Source organism: Rhinolophus ferrumequinum, chromosome 23, assembly GCF_004115265.2.
Source record: "Rhinolophus ferrumequinum isolate MPI-CBG mRhiFer1 chromosome 23, mRhiFer1_v1.p, whole genome shotgun sequence".
Taxonomy (NCBI): Eukaryota; Metazoa; Chordata; class Mammalia; order Chiroptera; family Rhinolophidae; genus Rhinolophus; species Rhinolophus ferrumequinum.
The window spans coordinates 15,693,053-15,718,184 of NC_046306.1; the positions used below are offsets into that span (position 1 = coordinate 15,693,053).

Below are 25,132 nucleotides of genomic sequence, written 5' to 3' on the forward strand. Positions count from 1 at the left end.
GGAAATTTTCATCAATATACACACGGAAAATGTGTTTATTCCAGCACTGTTTATAATAGCAAAAGATTATTAATGACCCTAAATGTCTCTTGACAAGAGGATAATTTTTTTATATAATAGAACTTTATATCGCAAACAAAAATGGATAAATTAGGAGTATGTGTCAAGATAATAAAATCTCAAAACCAAAGCTGGGTGGAATAAATACGTGGCAGTATGATCTCAATAACATACCTCATTTAAAATTAAACCTTGTAAAACAATACCACATGTTGTTTATGCACACATAAATATACTGTAAAAATACAAACACACACGAGAATGAAAACATTAAGTTCATTGCAGTAACCTCCAGGGAAGGAGATGAATGGTACACAGCGGGGCTTCAGCTGTGTTTATATTAGAATCCTTTTTACGCAACGAAAGAGTTGAATAGGACACGATGTTAAGGTCTGACACATTCAGATGGTGGGCGTGAGTGTTTGTTATATTATTATCTCTTCTTGTGTATTTGAAGTATTTTATTAAAAATAAAACCCCTAATGCTTGTACCTATTTTTATCCAAAAGAGAATGCTTCTTCTGCTGGCAGTACAGTGAAAAACTATTCAAAGCGCCGTCAAACTCCAACCTCGGAAGATCTCACTCTTCTGCTGAGTGGGACATAGCCAAGGAGGACTGGCAGAAAGCTGAAGAAATCACATTTCTTTTTCCCTCAACAGTACCACTTGCCAAGCCTTTAACCATCTTCATGACTCTTAGGATCCCAAACCAGCTGACTAGTGTCAGCCATTCTGCCCTGGGCGTAAGTTTCTAGGCAGGGCCTACATCTGGGTGATTTGTAGGTTCACTGCCATAACCATCATCCAGAAAACTGCACAAATCCCTGTGGCGCACAGGGGTTATCTGGATATCGTGCACGACAAATGGAGTATGTCTCTGCCCCTGAGGTACTCCACCTGTCTTTTCTAACAAGAACCACTACCCCCAGAGACTCTCCTACAACCATCTCTAATCCTGTCTGTAAGCATACACAAAATACATCACTTTGCAATCTGTTCGCCTCTCTCCATCCCCACTGCCACCATCTTGTTTAGGCATCACCACATCTTGCCCGAAGTATTACAATAGCCTCCAACTGGTCCTCCTCCTTCTTGTTTTTGTCCAACCCAGTCTCCACAGAGCGGCAGTCAGAAGGATCAATATGTCACAGGTTTGTCAAACACAAATGTGGTATTAAGCCCCTCCTCACCCCTGAAAACCCAGTGGCTTCCTATTGGATTGAGGATAACATAAAAAAACTTTTTGGAAGCTTCTAAAGATGTGGCCTGCTCCCTATCTAGCCTCCCCTGAATTTCCTTCATAAAGTTGCTCCTGATCTCTATGTATTGGAAATAACTGCTCTATTTATCTAAAGCATTTGGCATTTTTCTTTCTTCTATTTAATAAAACTGAATTCTTACTCGATTTTCCCACCAGCCCACAAATTCTTTGAGGGCTAAAACTACTGTTTATTCACCTTTGCAGCCTACAACTTTGTGTTATTTCAGAAGGGGAATGTGACATGTTTCTTTAAATGACTTGACTTCTGCTCTCCATGAAGGTTCCCTTTCTGATTCTATTACTCTGAACTAGAAAAAGTGACATTTTCTAATTGAAGAAAACATAGATATTTTTCTCATCAGAACACAGAACTATAGGCTAGAAAACGCGCACTTTAGTCTCAATAAGACATATAATCTTTTGAGCTATGGCTTTTGTATCTTAACAAATGTTTAATAACTTATAAACCAAGATTACAAAGGTCTTTAGTCCCGGTCCCTTGCATGTAAACACTCTTAGTCTATACAGAACTAACTGTTTTCTTGTGGAACCCCTCTCTCTCTTTTAGGCTGCTGTTCACATTTCCATAGTATATCTCAGGGAAGAAGTCCGTGGGACTCTCCCAAGCAGGGTATGCATAGCAGACTAACGAGAACTGACTGCCCTTCCAAAACAGTTTTCCCGTTTCAATAATAGTATCAATAACTAACAATACAGGGGGAATACAACAGTTGATAGTGTGCTTTCACATACATTACCCCACTTATTCCTGATGGAATCTACTCAGATGAAACCTTAGAAAGCCAGAAGTATGTAAGACTGTAGATCTTACAACTTCTTTCTGGATTCAGAGCAATTATATTGCCTTCCTCAGAGCCAGGAGAAGTGAGGAAGAGAAAGGGTGCTGCAGAAGCCAATATACATATACCACATTCTGACCACTGGATGTGAAGCGATGTGAAGGCAGAGACTGCATCTGTCCTGTTTACCTACACAGTTCCTAGCACCATGCATACACTGTGCCAGGCACATATCAGGATTCCAGCAAATGTTTGTGAATTAATAAATGAATAACATTGCAATGTAATGCAGAAAATGGATACCTCTGCGGGAGGTCACCAGATAATGCTAACCATGAAAGTACTTGCCTTCTTTTTTGGGGGAGGGTTTTTAATTTGTCAAAGTTGATTCTAGAGGCCAAAATATCACATTTCAACACAAAGAGACTACCAGTACCCCTAACTGGTGCCACTCTTAGCTACCCCTTACCTTGATTCGTGAACTGGGGTTCAACATGATGTATTTAATGGAACCTTGGATGTTCTCTGTCCAAGAAACTAGCCAAGTAACCTTGTTATCATGTCGGACCTCTTTCCATTTATGTCCTGGAGGAGGAGAAGGAACCTTGGCATCTCTGTGGAAATAGCAAAGCAGGAGAGCAGTCAAATCAGGAGAGAGGCACAACTTCACCTTTTATGACCTGACGTGGATAAATCTACAGAACATTTATAAGTTTCCTCCTCACCGGTCAATACATAAAAAGCACTTGGAGATCTATACATGGAAATACTGTAGTGCCCCCTGAACAGTGGGAAATGTCCCCAACTACTGAGAACCAAGGAAGCCCCGCAATCCATTTCTGGCGCAAAGGGTGCCCTGTGCTCACTTGCTACAGTTGATGATGATGTCCTCAGGCAGGATCCGTCTCTTCAGCATGCCCATCTTGGGGTGGTTGCCACGGCCCCGAAAAAGCCCCGGAGGTTCTATCTTGAAGTTGGCAATCCTCTCTTTGTGGTTATCCATAATACAGAAGCCATATTCTTTCAGTAATTTTTCATTCTCCTCTTTGATTTTCTGGAAAACAGCAAGGAAGTATTCAGAATAGATTCAAATGGCTGTTCTCTACTCAGATACTCTTCTTATTTCTTGTGTGACAATAGGTCAAGGTAAAGTCTAAAAAATACTAAGAAATGAATTCAAATAAGGGAAAACCTTTAATAGAGTTTTCAAACTTAAATACAATAAAATTCCCCCAAAGATCTATCTGTAAGGATTAACTTCAACTATAAAATCAAAACTGATTCTCTCATCTTTAAGGATGTATGTTTATGAATATGTTACCTAGGTGTTTTTAAATGTAACTTTAAAAATCAACACCATTTTTGTTCAGTGTGTCAACATGGGGGTGGGGAAGAGCCGCTGACAGGGCCTCATTCTCTAACAGGTTCCAACATTTAGCTGAACAGCGTTTCACATGGGTTTTCAAACTCAAACAAACCTGTTATGGATTCTTTCCTAGGTATATAGGTACATACACTGTGCCTTCTGTGACCCTTGTTCCGAAAAGGCAGGGGAAAGGATCTGGAGGCTCCTTACCCTCTGCAGCCTCTTCATTCATATTATACTTAGCAATTCAGTTTAAGTCCTGCTGCCTTGTGGGTAGAAATAGGTTCAGAACTTGCTGGCAGCAGGTGTCCTTGGGTGGGCCCTGACAAGGGGATACTTAAGAAACCTCCCTATCTTTGGATCATTACTCCAAGAACGAAGCTTCAAAGTGGTTTTTAAGTTTAAAAACACCCCTGAAATAAATAATAAACCAAATTTCACTCATTTGGAATAGTGAGAAAAAAGACTAAGCTGAGACTGAAAAATCTGATGCAGTTATCGTTCTTCTAGTAATTCACAATTTTTAAACTAAAGGTCAGATAAGCACAAGCAATGACTTCCATAAACACAACGGCCTAAAAACATGCAAGTCTTATAAAATGCTGAAACTACAGGGCTTTGAAGTGCAAAGAATTTCTTAAATTCCTTAACACCTGGACCTCCAATTTGGAAAAAAACGAAACTCCAGCCTGGATTCCTCTAGATCAGGGGTTGGGAAACTTTTTCTAGATAGAAAATACTTTAGGCTTGAGGGCCACCTGGTCTCTGTTGCGACTACTCAGCTCTGCCACTGTCACACGAAGGTAGCCATAGATAACATGTACACAAGTAGATGTGGCTGTGTTCCAATAAAAGCATTTTTACCAAACAGGAAACCTGTAGTTTGCCTCCCAGTACTCTAGAAGAAAATGACATCCCAGCTGGATACTGGAAATATCCTTCAGGAATGACGATGGCCAAGGCTGGAAGATGGATACGAATGATCCTGGCTAGATTCCAGTGTCACACAGGTCAAAGAACAGGGAGGTACACGGCCTTATTATTTTATCTGTTATAAATATCCAGGAACCAGTGTGGGGCAGGTCTGCCCCTCCTTAAAAATCTGTATTTGAGTTACTGACTGGTTGTTAAGTAAGGAGAGCACCAGGGTTCTTATATTGAGCCATTAAACAAACTGCGTATTCACAATTTTAAGCCTACATAAAACTCTGAAGAAAATTTATATTTTACTAGGGTGAGACTCCTAAATCTTTAGCAGAGAGCCATGTAAAATGACTAAAATCAAAAGTGTGTCATAAGAACCAAAAAGAAACTTGGATGGACTAATCACTATTCCAAAATCCTCCAGAGGTTTAAAAAATGGTACCAGTTTTTCTTCCTTGCTCATCTGTTTCCGAGCTTCCGCCTGGGCTTTGAAATACTGGCTCATCTGGGTAAAATCACATTTGCTAAGGTTGGTGATAACATTCTTCTCTTCATTAGTCATTTCCTAGTCAAAAGAAAAAGGGGGATAGAAGAAGAAAGTAAATACACTAATTAAGCCCCCAGGTTTCCTTGCAATGACAGCAAAGCAGCATTTTTCAGTCAAAGGTGTCTGGACAGGTAGTCAATCTAAATTAGTGAGTTTTGAAAAAAAGAAATAATTTTATTACTTTGTTCTGTTATACATTATGTTTTTGACAGAAAAATGCTTAAAATGATTTATCATTTAAAAAGGTAACTCTTACATAGTGTCTTGGATTCCTTGGCACACTGCCGCAATCCCCCAGGCATACGAATACCACAGTTGGAGAAACATGAACACATGTCATTTGTTTCAGTAATGAGAAAAATAGTCCCATACTCGTTCTCTCTCATTCTCTCACTATCCCTGCCCTATTCACTTACTAAATCTTATTCCAGAACTATTCAGAATATAAACTTCAGCTCAGCCTCTGCCCACATTATTCAAATTGAGGATCATGAGTTTGTTTAAAATCACCGAGGCAGATATAGGCTATGTGGTTTTAAGAACAGAAAGCACGTAAAGCAAATAATCAAGAATCAAGAGGGACTGGGAGGGACATCACTTTACGATCTCCCTTGGCAACAGCAGACACAGAATGGCCCTGCAGACACAAACTTTCTCTTGCTCAACTGGAGCTGAGGGTTTCCGTTTGACCTCATCTGATAAATTCCCTGCTGCAGCCATATGACAGCTGGGAGGGAAGAAACGTAAGCATTCTTGTTGGCTAGAAACCTTATGTAATATAGTAGATGAGCAAAAAAAATAACTTTTATTACAATAAAATTAATGAAACTCAAATTTTACGTTAGGGAATTTTTTGTCAAATTATAGTTTATTACTTAGTAGTTGATCAATATTTCTGCAAGATGCTAGGATATCAATACACGCGCTACATACAATACCTTTCTCCAGTCTTTAAAGAAATTTTTCCTAAATATTTCCTTAGTAGTATATTCATGATCGAGCATTTTTGCAAAGAACGTAGCTACTTCTTCTGCTTTGGGGCTCAGCTTCATGACTTTACCTAGAAGAAAAAATTGTTCCAAAAAAAATGAGATGTCGTGTTCATGTCCTGAGTATAAATACTGAGCTCTGGAGAAATCTGCTTTAATAATGGTACCTTCCCAAGATATACAAAGGTCTGGTCACACATGGCAACAACAACAACAAAGACAATATTCTGATTTATATCTACTTGTATAAATGCTCCTTCTCTTTAGTAGATATTTACCTGGGTCATTCTCTGGAGACTATGCCAGTAAATTGTTCCCAGGTGCCTGCTCAGGACAGGGATGACCTGGGGGAGGCCCAGTCACTCTTCCTTTTCCTTTCAGCAAGCAGGGTCCTTTACACCTCTTCAATGGTTTTTAAAAATCAAATCCTCAGAGGGACTCCTGCCACTGCTAAGCTAAGCAGCTTCTGTTCAAGAAGGGGAGGAAAGGATAGGGCAGGGAGTGGAAGAAAGGAATTGTGGGGAAAAGAAATAGGCATCTTTCTTCTTTAGAGTTAGGTGGGTGGAATATGAAAAAATATATATATCCATAGCAGGCAAGCCCAGATATCCCATATGAAAAGTCTAAATAAGACCTTCCTCTAGAATCTTGCCACTCAAGGACCAGAAGGATCGGCATCACGTGGGCGCCTGTGAGAAATGCAGCATCTCAGGCCCCGCCCCAGTGCTACGGAATCAGTGGGTACATTTTAACAAGACCCCCAAGTGGCCTACGTGCACACTCGACTTTGAGACGCACTGCCCTGGAATACAAGCATTACCCTCTTTCAGGAAAAACGGACTCTTCTAGAGCACAAAGGATGACTGATGCCCCCATTTATATGTTTAGTAAAAGCCCTTCTAACAGAATTCTGATATCACACAGTGTAAAGTGAATCTGAATGGGGCCTAGAGGTTTTGTGTCCCTTAAGTAGTTGATAAAGCAATAAAAGACAAGTACTTGGGAATTTAATTTACTTTTCAAATAGAGTCCTTTTAAAAGTACTTTTAAGGGCAATTTCCATTTTTTTCTTAAAACTTTACACCCCCACCTGGAACTAATTCATGGCATAAATAATTTGGCTATACTCAAATGAGGTTGAATACTATTCCACTATCTTACGATTATTACGTAGGTACTGATAATTCACCAAAGACTTTCACATTTACTATAGAAAATTTAGTAACTTAACCAGAAATCCATTCATTTACAAACTCAGAAGACATCTCCTCTCATGATGGTTGGGAGGTTATCGTCCCTGATTGTAGGGATGCAGGGAATTGAAACACAAAAATGAAACTGTCACGGTAGGCAAAAAGAACCGGCTTGGAATCCGTAACTTAAAAGGCCAGTAGGTGGCGCTCCTTCCCCCTCTCAACCTCCCAAGCTACAGACACTGGGGAATAGGCAGGCTTTCAAGGGTTTCCTGAACTTCGGAATGGCCCCATTCAGATCTGAACCAGAGTTGCCAGTACCGTTGTAACACGCTTACAATATAAAGGAAAACATTAAGTCACTAGAATGAAGTAAAATAAATGGCAAGAAAGAATGTACACTGTTCTCAGGTCTGTTTGGTATACACTAAATAACTTTTTTTTTTTTTTTTTTAATGGAGACTATGGGCAATTTGACTGAATTCTGTCCCAACACTGGAAGCGATTTTGACACTTCCTACTTTAGACGAGCTGTCAAAGATGAAACGACAGCTCCCAGCAGCAGTGGTGGGACGATGACTTGAAGTTTCCTGGCAATGGTAGCGCTTTGGTGGAAAAGGCTGAGCTCCAGGAGGAAGAAACTGCTGAGTCAGAGCTGAAAACTGGACGTTCTTAGAAGCAATTCACTGCTTCCGCCAGCTCATGCCCCACGTCCCTGGCAGGTTCTAAAGGAGTCTGAGAATTCACTTCCCTAGAGAGTAGGCAGGACTTACAGTAGTATCAATTTGGACTAATAAGACAAATACAACTTCTTGACTTACTGCAGAGTGGGAGTTTACATACAAAGGAAAGAAATTCCAGAGAAAAGACCGTCAGAAAGGGAAGAATGGGAAAGGGACTATGGCAACCCGTGATGACTGTTCAGGCTTTGGCTTCCCATCTTGAAAAGTAAGAGAACCCCAAAGACTAGGGAATCTAGCTTTCCGTCAAATCACTTTGAATCTCAACGTGAAGCTTTACCAGTTGAGCTTTCCAAAGCTCTTGGTTAAGCCCAGATTAGGGCTACAGAATAGCTGCACTTTAAGGACTGTCTTTTTCAAGGTCCTACACTCTTTCTTTTCACTGAAGTGTGGCTGTGAGTCACACTGAAGAGTCTCCAGGAATGACCCACTGTGAAGGCTAACAGTGGAACTGTCCTGTGGTCTCTGGTAAACACAGGTCAGAATGTTTCTTTTGAGGCAAGCATGTGTCACTGAGGCTACAGGGTCCTGCCAGACTGCAAACACCATGAGATCAGAGATTAGTCAATACTGACCACCGCTGGGTCTTGGTGTCTGAAGACAGACACACCGAACAAACATAGTTTTAAAAACCAAATTCCAGTTTGCCAAGTTCGACATGTCCCTTGCTTGTACAACTCAGCCTTTCAGTCTAAGCTACCACGTTGACCTTTGCTTGTACGACCCAGCCTTTCAGTATAAACTACCACGCTGACCTATAAGCATCTAGGGCCTTGAGGTCATTGCTGGTAGACAAAGATGCAGAACTCTTTGAGTGTTTCTCAAAGTATGGTTCAGAAGCACCCAATACTACCCACTCCTATTAAATGGGCCCAGATCCACCTGGGGAACCTTAAGCACATAAAGGTTGGAGGAACAATACACTCTAGCCATTTCTGGATAGAATTCTGGGAGTGGGAGAAATCAATTGATCATTCCCATCTCCCAAGGACAGAAATACCAGTAACAGTTAACGGACAATTCTGAGGGTTCCAAGAGAAGTAGGCAGGGCGTAGCTTTAGAGCGGCTCATCAGACCTGACTGCACGTACAGCAAAGGCATAATGTTCTGCGATGTCGAGTGAGTGACAGACACCTACCAGCCCTGCCCGCGGTGGATGGCAGACTAATCCTCAACCAAATACTCGTACTGTTTCTAGTGATGAGAGTTTGTCAGTTTGCTTTGTATTGCTAAAATAACACACTATCGTTCAAGTACGGCTTTTCTAAGAATCCCTGCAAAGAATAACTCCTTAGAAATGAAGTTCAGATGAAACCATTTAGCTTGTAAGACCAAGTGCTGTGAGCTATGTGCTCACAGGACCTTTTTGAGACCATGTAGATAAAACATTAACAGCCCCTTTCTCATGGCACTTTTTCAGCACCAAATGGGCCTTTAAGAGTTAAATAAATACCTGATGACCCTTCCCCCAACCACGATGATAATAAAACAAAATGAAATAAACAGAAAAGATTATACAGCATAAGATCCTTCCTCACTTTCTATTCCTAAATAGAAACAGACTCTTTTCTTGGCCAAGAACTGGACAACTTTGGAACAACTCACCATCATAGTAAAACTTGACACTCTCTGGAAGAGGCTCATACGGTGGAGCAAACACAGGACCTTTATGTTCTAGGAATTTCCACTTGATGCCTTCAGGATAGCGCTCTTCTTCCCACCTTTCAAAGACAAGGTACAACCTCATTTAGTGGTCACTTCACCTGATGCAGAGATTATCTATCACCTATTAAATGCCAAAATTATCATATGCTCAACTGACCGGTGGGTGCTCTGGAAGGACTCTGAGTCCCATATTCAAGGCCTGGATCAAAATAACCAGTGTCTTTCACTTTGAAAAAGCCAACACTCACAACAAATAAGATGGAATGGAGGAAAAAACATGTCAACAGTTCAGTTCAAAGGTACTGGATACATAAGGTCATTACTCAAGGAACTCGGCAACAGGTGAGGATATGGAAATGGAAACAGTTGTTTCACCACAGTGGGATACATGACAGAGGCATTGTTTATGAGGTTGCAACATAAGCAAAGCCCTCCTGGGAATGGAGATGCCCGGTGAAGGTATAGGGGAAACAACCCTAGGAGAAAGTATATAATGGAACAGAAGACTGGGAAATAATAGTTCAGTTGGGTTATACTGAGTTCAAGGTATTTGTGGGTTGTCTAGCACTATCTAGCAGACACTGAGAAGTGAATGTAAAGCTCAGTAGAAACAGCTTTTAAAAAACCTTTTTGTTTAAAACAATGATCAAACATACAGAAAAAAAAAAAAGACTACATAGAGCCATATACCCATCACCTATGTCCAACCATTATTAATGTTACGTTAAATTCCCCATTTTTCACTGAGCCATTTCAAAGTAAATTGCAGCTGTAAATAAATGTTTCAGTAAACATATCTATAAAAATAAGGATATTTTCTCACATAACTATATTATCATATGTAACAAAAGAATTCCCTAGTATCATTTTAAAACCCAGACAATATTACAAACTTCCCAATTGTATCCAAAATGTACTTTGTAGAGTAGGATCCAGTTAAGGACCAAGCAGTGCAACTGGTTGATATGTCTCAGTCTTTCGTTCTCTGGAATTACACAGACCTCTTACCACTACCTTCATTTTAAGAGTCAGTCAGTTGTCTTACAAAGAGAATATTTAAAAACTTCACCGATTTTAATCTTTACTATTTCTACCTTAAAATAAAAAGCCCTACAGTTCTACAGAATCATTTTGAAGGCCAATTATGTACACTCTATTACTTCCCATTATCTTCCAACTCCAATATTTTAAACAAAGTTCAGAAATATCAAATAAAATTACATACTATAAAACCAAGTCAGCATATGTAGTCAAATGATTTTTGACAAGGGCACCAAGACCATTCAATGGAGAAAGGGACAGTCTTTTCAGCAAATGGTGTTGGGAAAACTGGATATTCACATGCAAAGACTGAAATTGGCTTATCTTATATTATACACAAAAATACACTCAAAGTGTATCAAAGACCCAAAGTAAGAGCTGAAACTATAAAACTCTTAGAAGAAAACATAGGGCAAAAGCTTCATAACCCTGGATTTAGCAATGATTTCTTAGATGATACCAAAAGCATAGGCAATGAGAGAAAATTTAGATAAATTGGATTATAAAATTTAAAACTATGCATCAAAGGACACAATCAACAGAGTGAAAAAGCACCCCATGAACTAAGAGAAATTTCCAAACCATATGTTTGATAAAGGGTTAAGATCTAGAACATATAAATTACTCGACAGCAACAAAAAACCCAATTGAAAAATAGGCAAAGGACTTGGATAGACTTTTCTCCAAAGATACACAAATGGCCAATTAGCATCTGAAAAAATGCTCAACATCACCAATCATTAGGAAAATATAAGTGAAAGCCACAAGATACCACTCACACCCATTAGAATGGCTATTGTTAAAAACAAAACAGAAACCAGAAATAACAACTGTTGAGGAGGAATGTGGACAATACGAAACGCTTGTGCACTGCTGGTGGGAATGTAAAGGGTGCAGCGGTATGGAAAACAGCATGACGGGTGCTCAAAAGTTAAACACAGAATTACCATATGATCTAGCAATTTCACTCCTAGGAGTATACTCAAAAGAATTGAAAGCAAGTGTTCAAATACTTATACAAGAATGTTGACAGCAGAACTATTCACCATTGCCAAAAGGCGGAAACAACTTAAGTCTCCGTCAACAGATGAACGGACAAACAAAATGTGGTCTACACGTACAATTGATTATTATTCAGCCTTATAAAGGAAAGAAATTCTGACACATGCTACAACATGGATGAATCTTGAGGACATTTTCTTAATAACCCAGTTACAAAAGGACAGATATTGTGATTCCACTTCCATGAGGTCCCTAAAGTAGGCAAACTCATAGAGACTCAGGAGAACAAAGTGGTTACCAAGAGCTGGGGGAAAGGGGAATGAGGGACAGTTACTGTTTTAGTTTCAGTTTTGTAAGATGAAGAGAGTGGTGGTTCTGGCTGTACGGTAATGTGAATATACTTAATGCTTAATGGTTATGATCATAAATTTTGCTATTTTACCACAACTAAACATAATTAAAAAAAATAAACCTCAAAGTCAAGATTTAATGAAATCTTGGACCTGGAAGAACCTTAAAAGATCCTCTATAACCAACCTACCACTTGACAGATAAAATACTGGCAGGAACTCCCAACTAGATGTTGGCGTAAGACCTGGATGCAGGAACCCACCCAAATCCCCGAGTCTGTTATTACTCTCCAAATCAGAGAAAATATGTACATATGCATGTATGCATGTGAGAGCAACTGCAAGAAGTCCGTCTATAGCAGTCACAGCGTAACAGTGAGGGGACTTGGTGCCCTTCTTCTCAACTCCAGTGTTTTCAAATTAAGACTCCAAACTGTTTTTAATAATTCCTTCTATTCCAACATGTTCACCTGAGGACTCACAGTGAACTTCTTCACCATTTAAGCAAATTAAGAGACGGAGTGAATCACTCAACCCTAAACCTCAGTTTAAACAGAAAGAGAGAACACACCCTCCAGAAGGCTGCCTTACGTTATCACTGGATCAGCTCCTACCATTGTAATGTCTCTGACAGCAGTGCTGCCCTTTGAGTCCCCATCAGTGGTTCACCAACAGAATTAAGAAAAACACGTATTTCAACATCAAAATGACTTCTCTACGGCAGGCTAGACTGACTTACTAATTCAAGTAAGGTATCAATTTGACAATAAAATGTGCTTGACAAGGGGAAGGTAGAAGAATGCTAGAAATGTGTGTAAAAAGGAAATATCCATGTGCTCTTAGAAATTAAGCTCCCTTGCAGTTAACAAATACCTCACAGTACACTGTAAAATGCATATTTAATTTTTTAAATTTCAGAAATAAAGGTCATATGCTACAGCTTTCTAGAAGTTAATCTCTTGAGTCAAGGACAGTTTCTCTGGTTTGAGGAGAATGTCTACCTATATTCCTTAAATTTCTTATCACTATTACTGACTGTATTCGTAAGTCCTGGTTTTTCAACACTAATTCCTCACATTATAATCCTGACTCCTTACAGCATTTCACCTGTGCCAAAGGAGACTTAACACTCCAGTTAAAAGTCATACCTACGATCAGCAACAAACTCCCTCGTTTCTACATCTTTTTGTGCAGAATCACCTGTTTAGAATAAACATGGGACTTATGCTCCAACAGGTCAGCCCTGAAACAAAGGTGTACTTAACTCAAGGCAGAGCTGAAACCCTATACAGCTACAGTGGGTAACAGTTAAAATACAGGGATCTGGGTTAAATAGGTTTTCATGGAACTGAGTCTGAGCATATTGCGGCCACTTGTAACACTGTTTCTATGGGGAAAACGTGATACAGTAAAGAAATTCAGAGGGATCTGGACCATTTTCCCATCTCCACAATAACCAGAGAGGGAGATACGGATCCAAGTTTGTTTTTGGCAGGATGAACAAGTCCATAAGACTCTTTTTTGGGGGGAAGGGGAGGAGAGCAAAAGATCTGCATGTCTGCCAAGCTGGTAAAAGTGTGTAATTCTTTTAGTGGGACAGCAAGAGGAACAGTAAAAACGAGAGTGAGAATCTACCATTTAAGTTCCCTGACTAGGCCATCAGTGACAGTCACAACTGGAACACTGACTTCCGAGTATAATAGGCAGCCGATAGTAACAGAAGGAAAGCAGAAGGCCAATCATTCCTGTTCTCTACCTCTAAAGACTTACAGTGTACCATCAAGCATTGTGCTTAAGACCACATAAAATTTAACAGTCAGGCTTGAGAAAAGCACGCATTGGAGGCTGTAGCAAAGACTTACCCCCAACCCAACCGTCTTCCGTTAAAGACTTACCAGTCCCACTTAAACCACAAGAATAAAAACGAAAGGTCCCTCAGAATTGATGTGTGGCAATACCAACAAGGATTTCAACCACAGAAGCAAAATTAGGCTGTCAGACCCTTCCAGGGTACCTAATTCCACACACACAAGGCTGGGCCAGGAAAAGAGCGTATCCACTTCAGGGCCCAATAAGAGCCAAGACTCCAAAGGAAGGAGAGGAAAGACAGCAGGGAGTTAGTGATGACGAGGAAATTAAAGTGTTAATTCCACACTTAACTGAGTTCCCAACACAGAACCCTGAGAGACGTAACCGACTGATGGAACTACTAACTCACCATTCTCACGACTCCCAATAACAACCCAGGTTACACAATCATTTCATTTTATCTAAAAAGACCATTTTATTGAAAGTCATGAAAACCTTTCAATATTCTATCACTGAAAAACTTCAATTAGTTACAAAGAAAACATGAAATACAAATGAAAAACAAAAAAACCAAAAATGTATCTTGTTTTCTGACTGATCTCTGGAGAGGCCCAGGATTCCTTTGCTCTATGATTTTCCTTTCCTTTTAACTCATGTATGTTCACACCAACAATGCCAGTTACAGCTGTGCAGGGCATTTCAGCCATGCAGCTCTGCTCCTTTCAGCTACCTCCCTGGTCACTGATCTTTCCCCTTTCCTCAGAGGTACTAGGGAGATTATTTTTCTGAATTATAAAAGCCACAGAGTAAATGCATACAAGTGGGTCTGGAACTCTACACACCAAACTGCGAGTAATGGTTACTTCAAAGCTGGAAAGAAAATATGGGAATGGGAGAGAGAGGGAAAGGGTACTGTCATTTTTTTCTAGCTCCTATACCTCTGACCATTTGAATTTTTCCAACCTAAATACAAATCATTGGTATTATTGGTGTAGTAGTTGTTAATAAAAAATAAAGTTTAAAGTCACATCAGTATTAAAAAATACGTTTATTTCAAAATTCTGAACACCAAAATTTATTAACTGGAATTCAAAATTTTCTATCTAAACACACTTCTCAAAAGTAACCTGTTATTGCTAAATTGTCCTCAATTAGACTGCCTGAATCTTCATTCCCATAGTGAAGGAAAATGCCTGTTTTCTCATTTTCACAACCCTAGATATTTTAATACTTATTGATCTTTCCCAGTCTGAGAGACATTAAACAAAAAGATGTATCATTTATTATTTTTCTTTGTGTCTTTGTTATTTGTGAGGTTGACCATATTTTAAGATGTTTACTAATCATTTATATTCTTTAATGAATTGTGTTTTTCTCACTTTTCTGTTAGACTACTCCTTTCATATTTGTTTTAAAAGACCTTTTTTCAAATTAGGACTCTTAGCCCTATGTACTGCAAATATTTTCCCTTAAGATTTTTTTTTAATGGCACAAGTTAGTTTGCCATATAAAAAGCTTTAACTTTGATGTACCACATTTATAAATCTTTTCCTTATGGCCCTGGTTATGTAGCTTGCGTCGAAGAATATTCACTATTCTACAATTATAAAACTATTCACCTAGGTTTTCTTGTGGAGATTTTTTTTTTTAAACAAGCAAGCAGTATTTCCAACATTATGGATGGAATAATCCACCTTATTTAAAATAATCCCTATCATTTTAAATGCAATGCTCTTCATATACTGAATTCCCATATATACATAGGTCTACTTCTATAGTTCATTCTGTTCTACTCTGTTGCTCCAAAAATAAGACCGAGCCAGACAATCAGCTCTAATGCGTCTTTTGGAGCAAAAATTAATATAATATCTGGTATTATATACTATATTATGTTATATTATATAAGACCCGGTCTTATATTATAGTAAAATAAGACCGGGTCTTATATTAATTTTTTGCTCCAAAAGATGCATTAGAGCTGATTTGTCAGCTAGGTCTTATTTTTGGGGAAATATGGTATACGCTGGGGCCTAGTATTGGGATCCAACAGGTTAAGAGCTAGTTAATGCTTTCACTAGGACCTGGGAAACTTCAGAATATTATTCTAGAGAGGTTTTTTTAAGTACCTCCCTCCTCACCCAAAGATCAAGTTATGAATTTTAAGAACTCAACACTCTTGCTGAATCAGGTTGTGGAATCAAAGAGCTGACATTTTAACCCAGTGTTGGATGTTACCATTTCCACTTCTGCTCCTCTTCTTTCTTCGGCTTCTTTTTCTTGCTGTCTGGCTCAGGAACTTTTTTATCTTTATCTTTATCTTTATTCTTGGGTTTTTTCAATTTACCATCCTACAAAGAAACATGGTGAGAAAGCACTTAAATGAGGACCAATAGCATTTCCAGAAGTAGTTTTGGGGGGGCCGTTAGGAAGAAAAACTGGAATCATAGAACATTACAACTGGAGACGATCCTAGGTCCTAGCCTCTCTGTCTGACAGATGAGTAATAAACTAACTAGTACTTTTCTCTAGAGCAGTATTTCCCCAAACTCCCTGACAAATGATTAATTGAGAAAGTAGTTAAAAACACTCATTCTACAGAGGAAGAGCCTGGGAAACTGTATTTTATTATTTATTAGCTTCAGATAAGTTTGGGAAAGCACTGCTATAGAGTGTCACCTCAGTGTCCTATCCTCACTGATTTTTAAATCTACTCATCTTTAAACCTCTTCTAATACCATCAAATAATGAGTATATGAGGCTTTGTATTAGATATTTAACATACAATTTGAAAGGAAATTCCTGATTGAGTCTAGCAAGGAACACTTTCTATCACTGCTGTTTGTATGCAAACAAGTCACCCACAAAGCAGTAAGCCAAGTATTTGGTGGGAGGTCCTAAAATGATTACTGATTCTTATGGTGGCATTTCTTTATGGCTCTTCTTTGAACTGGGACCCTAGATGAGCTGTCACAGTGGCACAGAAAAAGAGCATCAAACATAAACAAGTGCAATTCACCAATACAGGAGATAAATCTCGAAACATACACACACCCAGGCAAAAACATGCTATTCAACAGGTGGGGGTTCCACTCAAGAGAATCAAAACTCTTTTGAAGACTATTTCCCTTTGTTCTTACTATTCAGGGTAATTAAAGTCTTTATTCAACAAGTTTTATATAGCTATGAAAGGTGGTTTTGAGTTATCTTAGAATCAATTACAGAATGGCAGAACTTGAAAGAACTTTATAGACAGTTTGGTTTGACCTCTTCCAGTTACAATCCAGGAAACTCTGAAACAAAGGTTCTGTCACTTCCTCAAAGTCATATAGCTGATACTGCCATGATGAAAACCCAAGTTTACCAGAAAAATAACAGAATGTGACTCATGAGAATGACTGGAATAGATAAACATTTTTAGGACGACATGATAGGATGGCAATCAACATAAGCTTAGGGTCTTTAAGCAAATGATCTTGGGGGTAAAAGAAAGAGGAAAGACTATAATCCCATATATATTAATATTTAGCAATAGGAATGGAGCATATAAATGTGTAAATATGTCTGGGAGGAGAAAGTACTGGAAGATCACATTTATTCAGATAATGTTTACTATTTAGGCTAAAACACACCACAGGAAAGGGAAACGTTTTTCAGTTAAGATATTCTCTGAACAGCTTCTGAACAGGCACGCAGATGGTCCCATCAGGAAACTACTGGCTACACTGTATGTTTTCAAGCCTTAAAATGGGATAATCAGTCACTGAGAGACTTCGGAACAATTCCCAGAAATGAAAAACACCACAGCCAGCCAGTGAGGTTTAATGACAACCCTGCCATCTGGGGGTCCCTGCCATAGTAAGACTGTATTAATTCAGTCTTCCGCCTGAATTTTTTTTCTCCCCTGTAGAAAGAGGGGTTGCTAAACAGAATAATAAAAAAAGGGGGGGGTCAACTGTCTTTTTCCCAATGGCTTAAGTGTTATAACTAACCTCTTCCAAACTGTGAGAAAGGTAGTAGTGCGTAAGTGCAGCATAAGCATGAAGGCGATATAGAAAGCATGGAGAGTTCAAGTTTCACATTCGTTATTGACTCGTCTCTGATGGTCTACATGAAAGTGGAGTGACCGATGACCATAATCACTACACAACACTTCACTCCCAATCCTTTGAGTTGGCTCTCCCAAACTTGAACTTCTGCCAAGAGTAGACTGCCAGAAAAACTACAATTCTCTAAATCCAGGATCTAATCATGTCTCTATGGCTCCCCCACTCATTAATATTCTTAATATGAACTCATTCAAGGCCCTTCCCCCTTCTTGTGGAATTAAAGGATCAGCAGAGTCCCCAGCAGCCAGGGAAGTACGGCAAGCTATTGTGCTGGCCCTGGAATCATACTGATGGGCTCAAACCCCAGCTTCACCACTTAGTAGCTGTGTGACCTTGGGCAAAATGACATGCCTCTCTCTATACTTCAGTTTCTGCATCTGTAAAATGGCGATAATAATAGCAATATTTACCTCTAAGGGTTGTTCTAAGGATTCAATAAAATGATACATATACAGTGTGAAGAATAGTGTCTGGCACACAGTAAGCACCTATTACATTTAATTTTAATCATTAGTATTATTCTTACCACTACGATAGACTACACCGTTAAGACTCACTGTCTTTACTGCTGATACTTCAAGCAATCGTCTTTACACTGTGACTCCATTGTGCCCAAGACAGTGGCTAAACCTCAACTGCAGCATTAGCATAACAGCTAAAATTCAATCAACCCCTTCCCTTAGGAGAATGCACAAGATTAAGACTCCTGTGAATTTCTGGCATGTTTTTCTTGAATTACTTGCTAAGAACTCTTTAGTATAAGAAGTACAAAGCATCAAAAGGAGGTATCGTATTTTTGTATTTTAAGTCTGCTGCAAACATCAAATAGAGTCCTTTGGAAAGTACTTGAATTGAACTGAGATTTTAAGGAAGGTTATAAACCAGGAGAAGAAAAGAAGGGAGGAACAGCATGTGAGTTCCAGACACAGGGAACAACATGTGCTACAGAACGTTCTAATGCACAAAAGAATCTGGTGTGGAAAGAAACACAGGAGGTCAGTATAGCTGGAACAAAGTAAATGAGCAGAAGAAGCACAATATCAAGAGAGACACGCGATGCAGGCACCAGACTGGAAGAATTGTGGCAAAGAGCTAGATCTCATCCTATGTCCAAGGAGCACCCATTAAAGGATGTTAAACGGGAATGGTTACCCAAAGTGGGTGATGAGCAAGCTTTGTGAGATATCAGAGGGCACTAAAAACATTCTTAGGGCAAACTCTTCTGGACTGGAAGCCAAGTATGACTTCTTGTTAACACTTGCTCTGTATGTATGAAGACGATCTAAGAACGTCAGTTGGCAACACAGCTATGGGTAGACACCCAGGAAGGTAAGAGAGATCTTAAAACTAACAGTGCCACAGCCACTGTACACAGGTAAGTTCTTCCTCTACAACAGACCAATTAAATTCTCTAAACCCATTTGTTTCACAAGTTGTTTTATAGAAAACTCCCTATTCCAAACTCAAGCCCCAAAGGGCCTAAGTCTCTTTACTAACCTCTTCTTCCTCTAGTTTTCGTTTCTTCTCTTTCTTGATATCTTCCGTTTTAATTTTCTTAGGTTTATAATCAGCACTAGAAAGGGAACATGAAATGCAGTTAACACATCTGTGACTCAGTAGTTCTCACTAACAGGACTAGGACCTCCCAACTCCTCTCAGAGGCCTCGCAGGCAGACGTGGCTGCTGCTTCTTCTTGCTGGGTATTCTACAGTCAAGAACAGGAGGGGAGAAAGTAAGAAGGCCAGACAAAGGCCCAATCGGTATCACCCTATATTGAACAAAACAAACAACTTTATATTGCACCTAGGCCTGGAAGGGAAGTGGAATGGAGGGATATATATGTAAACGACACCAGTAGAAGACAGAAGTCTGGGAAGCTACAGTGCAACAATAGTTACCACAAAGCAGTAACTGGCACAAAAGGGGAGGAAAGAAATTCTGTATGAATTCTGAATGAATACAAATGAGTTCACTACGTATTTCCCTCCTCTCTTCCCACCCCTTTCTACCATAAATCCGTTGTAGATTCCTGGAGCATAAGCTATACAAGATTGAAAATAATGAACCGAATTTAACCTTCTGACTGAATCTGAGAAAGAGGTACATATAAGCCTCAAATAACTGTTTTAATTAAGAGCAATTTTGTTACTTCTATACACCGGAACTTCACTTAGAATGTACTGACGAGACACAGATCCTAGGAGAAATTGCTTTAGCAGTGAAAACTTATCTGTGGTAAGTGATGATAAACTTAGAACTTAAATAATTTAACTATTCTTCATGAATCTGTATTATTTGAAATTCCTACAATAAATATGCATTACACCTTTTTAATAAGAAAAATGTAGCTATGTATTTCCATGTAAGCCTCAGGTACCCTACTTACTTGCTTAGCAAACCCTACGTCTCATAATTCATAGAGAAATCAGTCTGTTAAATGATAAACTCCAAATGAGTAAAAGTCAATTAATGCAGTTTTTCCGTGTATTGTAGAGGCATATATCCCATTTAATTTTTAAACAACTCCTTTTTGTTTTCAAAAATTAAAGTAATAAGAAATACTCACTCATCCTCTTCTCGAGGTCTCTTTAATGGCTTTATATCCTCTTTAGGAGACGCAAAATAGCCATCATCTTCAGGTTCATCTTTAATTCGCGGCGGACTAGACAAACAAGTTGTTAATGAGTTTTGGAATGTCTGCCTTAAGTAATCCAAAGTCAGGATAAATTATCTCACTGGGAGGCGGTGAGCAGAAGGATAACAGCACACATCTGTACGTATTACAAAGGTTTCCCGTGAGCACTTTCTCCTCACTCGTTCTCACCACAGCCCTGGGAAGTAGGCAGCACTGCCCTCATTTACAGATGAATAGGCAAGTCAAGGCTTGGAGTCAGGACTCCTATTCAAGTCAGTATTGTTTCCCACCATATCTGAGCTTGCCTTTGCCAACACAACCCAAACCACACAGGAACAAACTTCAATTGTCTCCTCACCTCACATGAGGGATATACTATGCATCTGACCCCACCAATGATCTGAACTGATTATTTAATGCTCCAAAGCTAACATATAGTTTTTACAAGGAAAGGAGTAAAATTTTACTTTGCAACTTCGTACGTTAAAGTTCTAAGGGAAAATAACCTTAGTTACATGGAAAAATAACCAAGCTGCCAATAAAATAAAAGAAGAACATGTGCTAACTGAGAGGCTGAAGACAAACTGAATTTATTCTACATCGAATCTATTCATTGTTCAATTTCCTCCTTAGGTTTACTTTATACACAGAAGAGTGCCTTGCCCTATTTTTATTAAGATTTTGCCTTCTGAATATAAAAAGATGATTCTGTTAGGCAACTACCTTGAGCCAAAAAAGAGGAAAGAACAAGTGAAAACCCATAGGACCAGCCACCACCACAGCCGTGGAATGTTCCCCGGCGTGGCACACCACATCAGAACCTCACTGCTTACAGCCAGAAGCACTTACAGAGCTAATGAACTCAGGACAGGGAACCGGCCCCTGAAGCTTCCCATCTCTAAGGGGTCCCAAGGATAAACTTCCAGACTCGGCTGCAAAGCAGTCCCGGATAGTCACGGGATGTGAAATGTAGATAATGCCATCTCCTCAAGCACACTGGATCCCCTTCCTTGTGACAGAATTCGAATCCTTAGAGAAATCAGCTTTCCTTCCATCTTTCTGCACAGTCCCCAAATGCTGGCCTCTAAAGCTGTGTCCCTCACTGGAGACATGACTGACACAGACCCAAGGGTCCAAAATCTCCAAAAGCTTAGCACCAGAAAGAAACACTGCCATTTACTCAGCTAGTTAAGTAAATGCTAGCTCTTAGTACTGGTCGCAGGTAAAAGTTTAAAATGTGAGAAGTGTTACTAGGCCTGAAGTTGTTCTAACAGTGTACCAGAAAACAGGGTCCCATTCAGAAAAGCATCTAGATTCTCTGCAGAGTCTAGCAAAGTGAAGACAGAAAGTCTGAAACTGAATCCAGGGCTACACCAAGTCCAAAGAGTCTATTAATATCTTAGTATTAGTTTAATGTAAGTCCCAGGCAGTCTCTTGGCAGAAAACAGCCTCCCTGTGCAGTCACTTTATCTTAGAAATCAGAATGCCTAAGTAGCTAATGCTTCTTGAATTTTATTATTCTGCATTCCTAGAACAGTTACAAAACACGCCTGAAGAGGGCGCCTGCTTCTCCTAGTCTAAGGGACCCAGAGACATGGCACAATTTTCAAAAATGTTCTCAAACGAAACTGAAAGTTCAAAGTTTCAAGGAAGCAAACTCTCAAAACACTTTGTCCTAGTCAGTAATGCAAACACTCCCAACAACTCCTTGTAAATCCATTCTCTCATTTGGTGGAGGCGAATGAAAATATACGATCATAAATTTCTGTTTGTTGAAACCAGAGGGGACCTTTGGGCTTATTTTAGGGAGTTGAGACTAATGAGGAAAACAGAATCATAATAGCAAAAGTAGCGCAGGTAAAGCGACCTCTAGATTGTGCACATTTTCCTCTCCTTCTAGCAAAGATAACATTTCTATTCAAATCTGCACCTATCCCTAAAATATAAGTCATCTATATACGAGCCTCAGAATATTACTAAGGAGAAATTCAGAGTACGGGTTTTTTTTTTTAGGGAACTCCATAATTACTGCTGATGAGCATGGAGCTGTTTTTTGGGATGATGAAAATATTCTGATATTAGTGCAGTAATGGGGGGGGCATTGTATAATCTTGTGAAATATACTAGAAACCAATAAACCGTACACTTAAAAGGGTGAAATTTGTGATAGGTAAATTACACCTCAATTTTTAAGAACTTCTTGTTGACCTTCTCTATTCAAAATAACTTCTGGAAAACGTGCTGGTCAGCCTCTCTGAATGTCACTCTAGAAATGCTCAGGTTGGCTCAGACCAAGTCCTCTCACAGCTGACTGCCTTGGAAACCTGGAGGTGGCAGCTCAGTGAGGTTTAAATAAACTGAGGCGAAAACACGACACGGGCAGCTGGCCCGCTGGGCACCACAGAGAGAGAGGCCAAGGGGTCTTACCTAGAGAAACCGTTCTCCTTCTCCTTCTTTATTTTTGCATCCCCAGAGGCTCTAACCTGAAAGGTAAAACAACAGTAACTGGTGAGTGCCTGGAAACGAGCACCTTGGAAGAAGTCTCTCTTATTTGAGAATATTTGGCCTCAACTCTTGGGACATCTTGGATCACAGGCTGACTCTTCTTGAACAGGTGAACCGAAGGTCTTCATATTTCTCTAAGACTCATTTTTTACAATTCTTGAGGATGAACTGTCCAATTCACTGAGAAATGTTTCCCTTCAAAATAATAGCTTTTTACCTTTAAATTATGGTAGGGCCCCCTCCCTCAGTAAATATACTCCACCTCTCAAGGATTTACCCTTGGCAGTGCAGAGACGGAGTAACAAAACTAAAAGAAATAGTCTATTTTCTTTCCTTCTCTCATTTAGGCAAAGTATATTCACATTCCCCTCCCTCAACTTCCCATTTTCTCGATCTGTCAGACACTCCAGGTCTTTCAAAAATCTTCACACACACACACACTCACACACACACACAGAGCATCTCTGGAAGAAAACAAAAAATAGTGTATAATGCTACCTCTAAAAGGGAAAGACAGAGGCCAGTGAGTCGGGGATAATGGGGAGATGTATTTTTTTCACTGTATTCTCTATTGTATATGTCTGAATTTACCAAGTATCAATGTTAGTTTTTCAAAAACTAAAATAAAAATAATTTTTAAGAAGTCTCTGCACAGCACTACTCATTCGCAGCCAGGTGAGCTGAGCCATTCTGAGGCGGCTTGTACTGGTCATGCTGGAATCAAACTCCAGAAGAGGCACCAGCGTCACCCAATTTTCACTCAAGCAGAACCTTCATTCAATAGAGGACCAACATAGCGTTCAGCCTTCTCCACCCAAAATAATTCATAAAAGAAAACTGACATTTCCAGAAACCCTACACCCTCAATTTATCCATTTTTCATATAAAGTAAAATAATGATATGGATAGATTTGGTACTGTAAATACAGTGGTAAAGAGCTTTGGTTTTCATAATTTAAAACTGGTTGGCTCTAAAGTCTCCTGACAGAGACCTTTTCAAAGACCAAGGGGTCTTACTATGCAATGAAGGTACTTTCATTACTTGCTTTAAAAGGTAAATAAAATGAAAAGTACATCCCACGTATCTTCCTTTCCCACCGGAAAGTTCTGTACCTTCTCCTCCTTTCGCTTTTCCTTGTCTCTGTCTTTATGTTTATCTTTATGTTTTTCTGAACTTCCATCTTTATGTTTGGTTTTCTCCTTCTCTTTGTGTTTCTTTTCAGAATCTTTATGTTCACTGTGAAAAACAAGACACAAAGGTTTAGCCCAGAGTAGGGACCACAAGGGTTCATTTCACAAGATCAACTCACAAGATACCCTAAGATAACACGAACCATGGAAACTTACAATGCTTTAGATAAACAGTCCTGACAGAGGTTCAAGTAGACGCTTTTGGCTACACCAGACTTTGTTTATCTTGTTTGATGTTTTTTATTTTTTTGAAGGAGCAAAGGTACCAAATAGAGAAACATAATCATTCTAAACAAACCAGGACATTTTTTTAAAGTGACTAAGAATATAAAGCAAACCCCACTCTATTTCTACAATATTCTATCAGCAAAAAACTATAATGAAAGTTCCAATTTGAGCATTCACATCTGATGTAAAGGGGGTAAAAACAATTCACCAAAAATGTAATTTGGTGGCTCTGTGCCAGACTTGAGACATATCATATATGTAGCCAAACCGGGGCTCTGTGTAGTGAGGGTAGATGTTTCCTGCTCGCTAGCTACTTCTAAATGAGGCTTATAATTCCTGCTTGGTCCTTTCCTCACAGTAAGAAAATACCTATCTAAAAGCAAAGGCATGTCCTGTGCTAAATGTCGAAAAGTCTTGCTTTTAAAGGGGTTTGTGGACATACTGGTAGCATTAAAACGGCATTGTCCCCCTGCAAAACAAAATATGACATTACAAAGCCAACAGCCATTAAAATGTTCATACCCTGAGATCCAGCTACTGGAAATTTCTCTTTGGGAAATAGTATTACACAAAGATATTCATTTTTATGCTTCCCATAACAAGCAGCAAACCAAAATGAACAAACTACCACCAACAAACTAGATACAACCTTAATGAGTAACAAGAGGAAGACACTGTAAAACGTGTATCAAATTAGGTAGCTAATATGCTGTAATTTA

The 25,132-nt window shown here is 39.3% G+C and overlaps 1 protein-coding gene across 1 annotated transcript in view; it reads right to left on the minus strand.

Annotated features, from left to right (window-relative positions):
• Nucleotides 1-25,132, minus strand: part of TOP1 (DNA topoisomerase I) — an 80,843-nt gene that overhangs the window by 16,851 nt on the left and 38,860 nt on the right. The window contains exons 4-13 of the mRNA XM_033094703.1: nucleotides 24,108-24,231; nucleotides 22,917-22,972; nucleotides 20,421-20,516; nucleotides 19,352-19,427; nucleotides 15,984-16,096; nucleotides 9,487-9,602; nucleotides 5,898-6,019; nucleotides 4,855-4,977; nucleotides 2,989-3,176; nucleotides 2,592-2,736 (exon numbers count right to left, since the gene is read on the minus strand). Coding sequence (XP_032950594.1) covers nucleotides 2,592-2,736; nucleotides 2,989-3,176; nucleotides 4,855-4,977; nucleotides 5,898-6,019; nucleotides 9,487-9,602; nucleotides 15,984-16,096; nucleotides 19,352-19,427; nucleotides 20,421-20,516; nucleotides 22,917-22,972; nucleotides 24,108-24,231 — 1,159 coding nt within the window. The remainder of the gene's footprint in view (nucleotides 1-2,591; nucleotides 2,737-2,988; nucleotides 3,177-4,854; nucleotides 4,978-5,897; nucleotides 6,020-9,486; nucleotides 9,603-15,983; nucleotides 16,097-19,351; nucleotides 19,428-20,420; nucleotides 20,517-22,916; nucleotides 22,973-24,107; nucleotides 24,232-25,132) is intronic.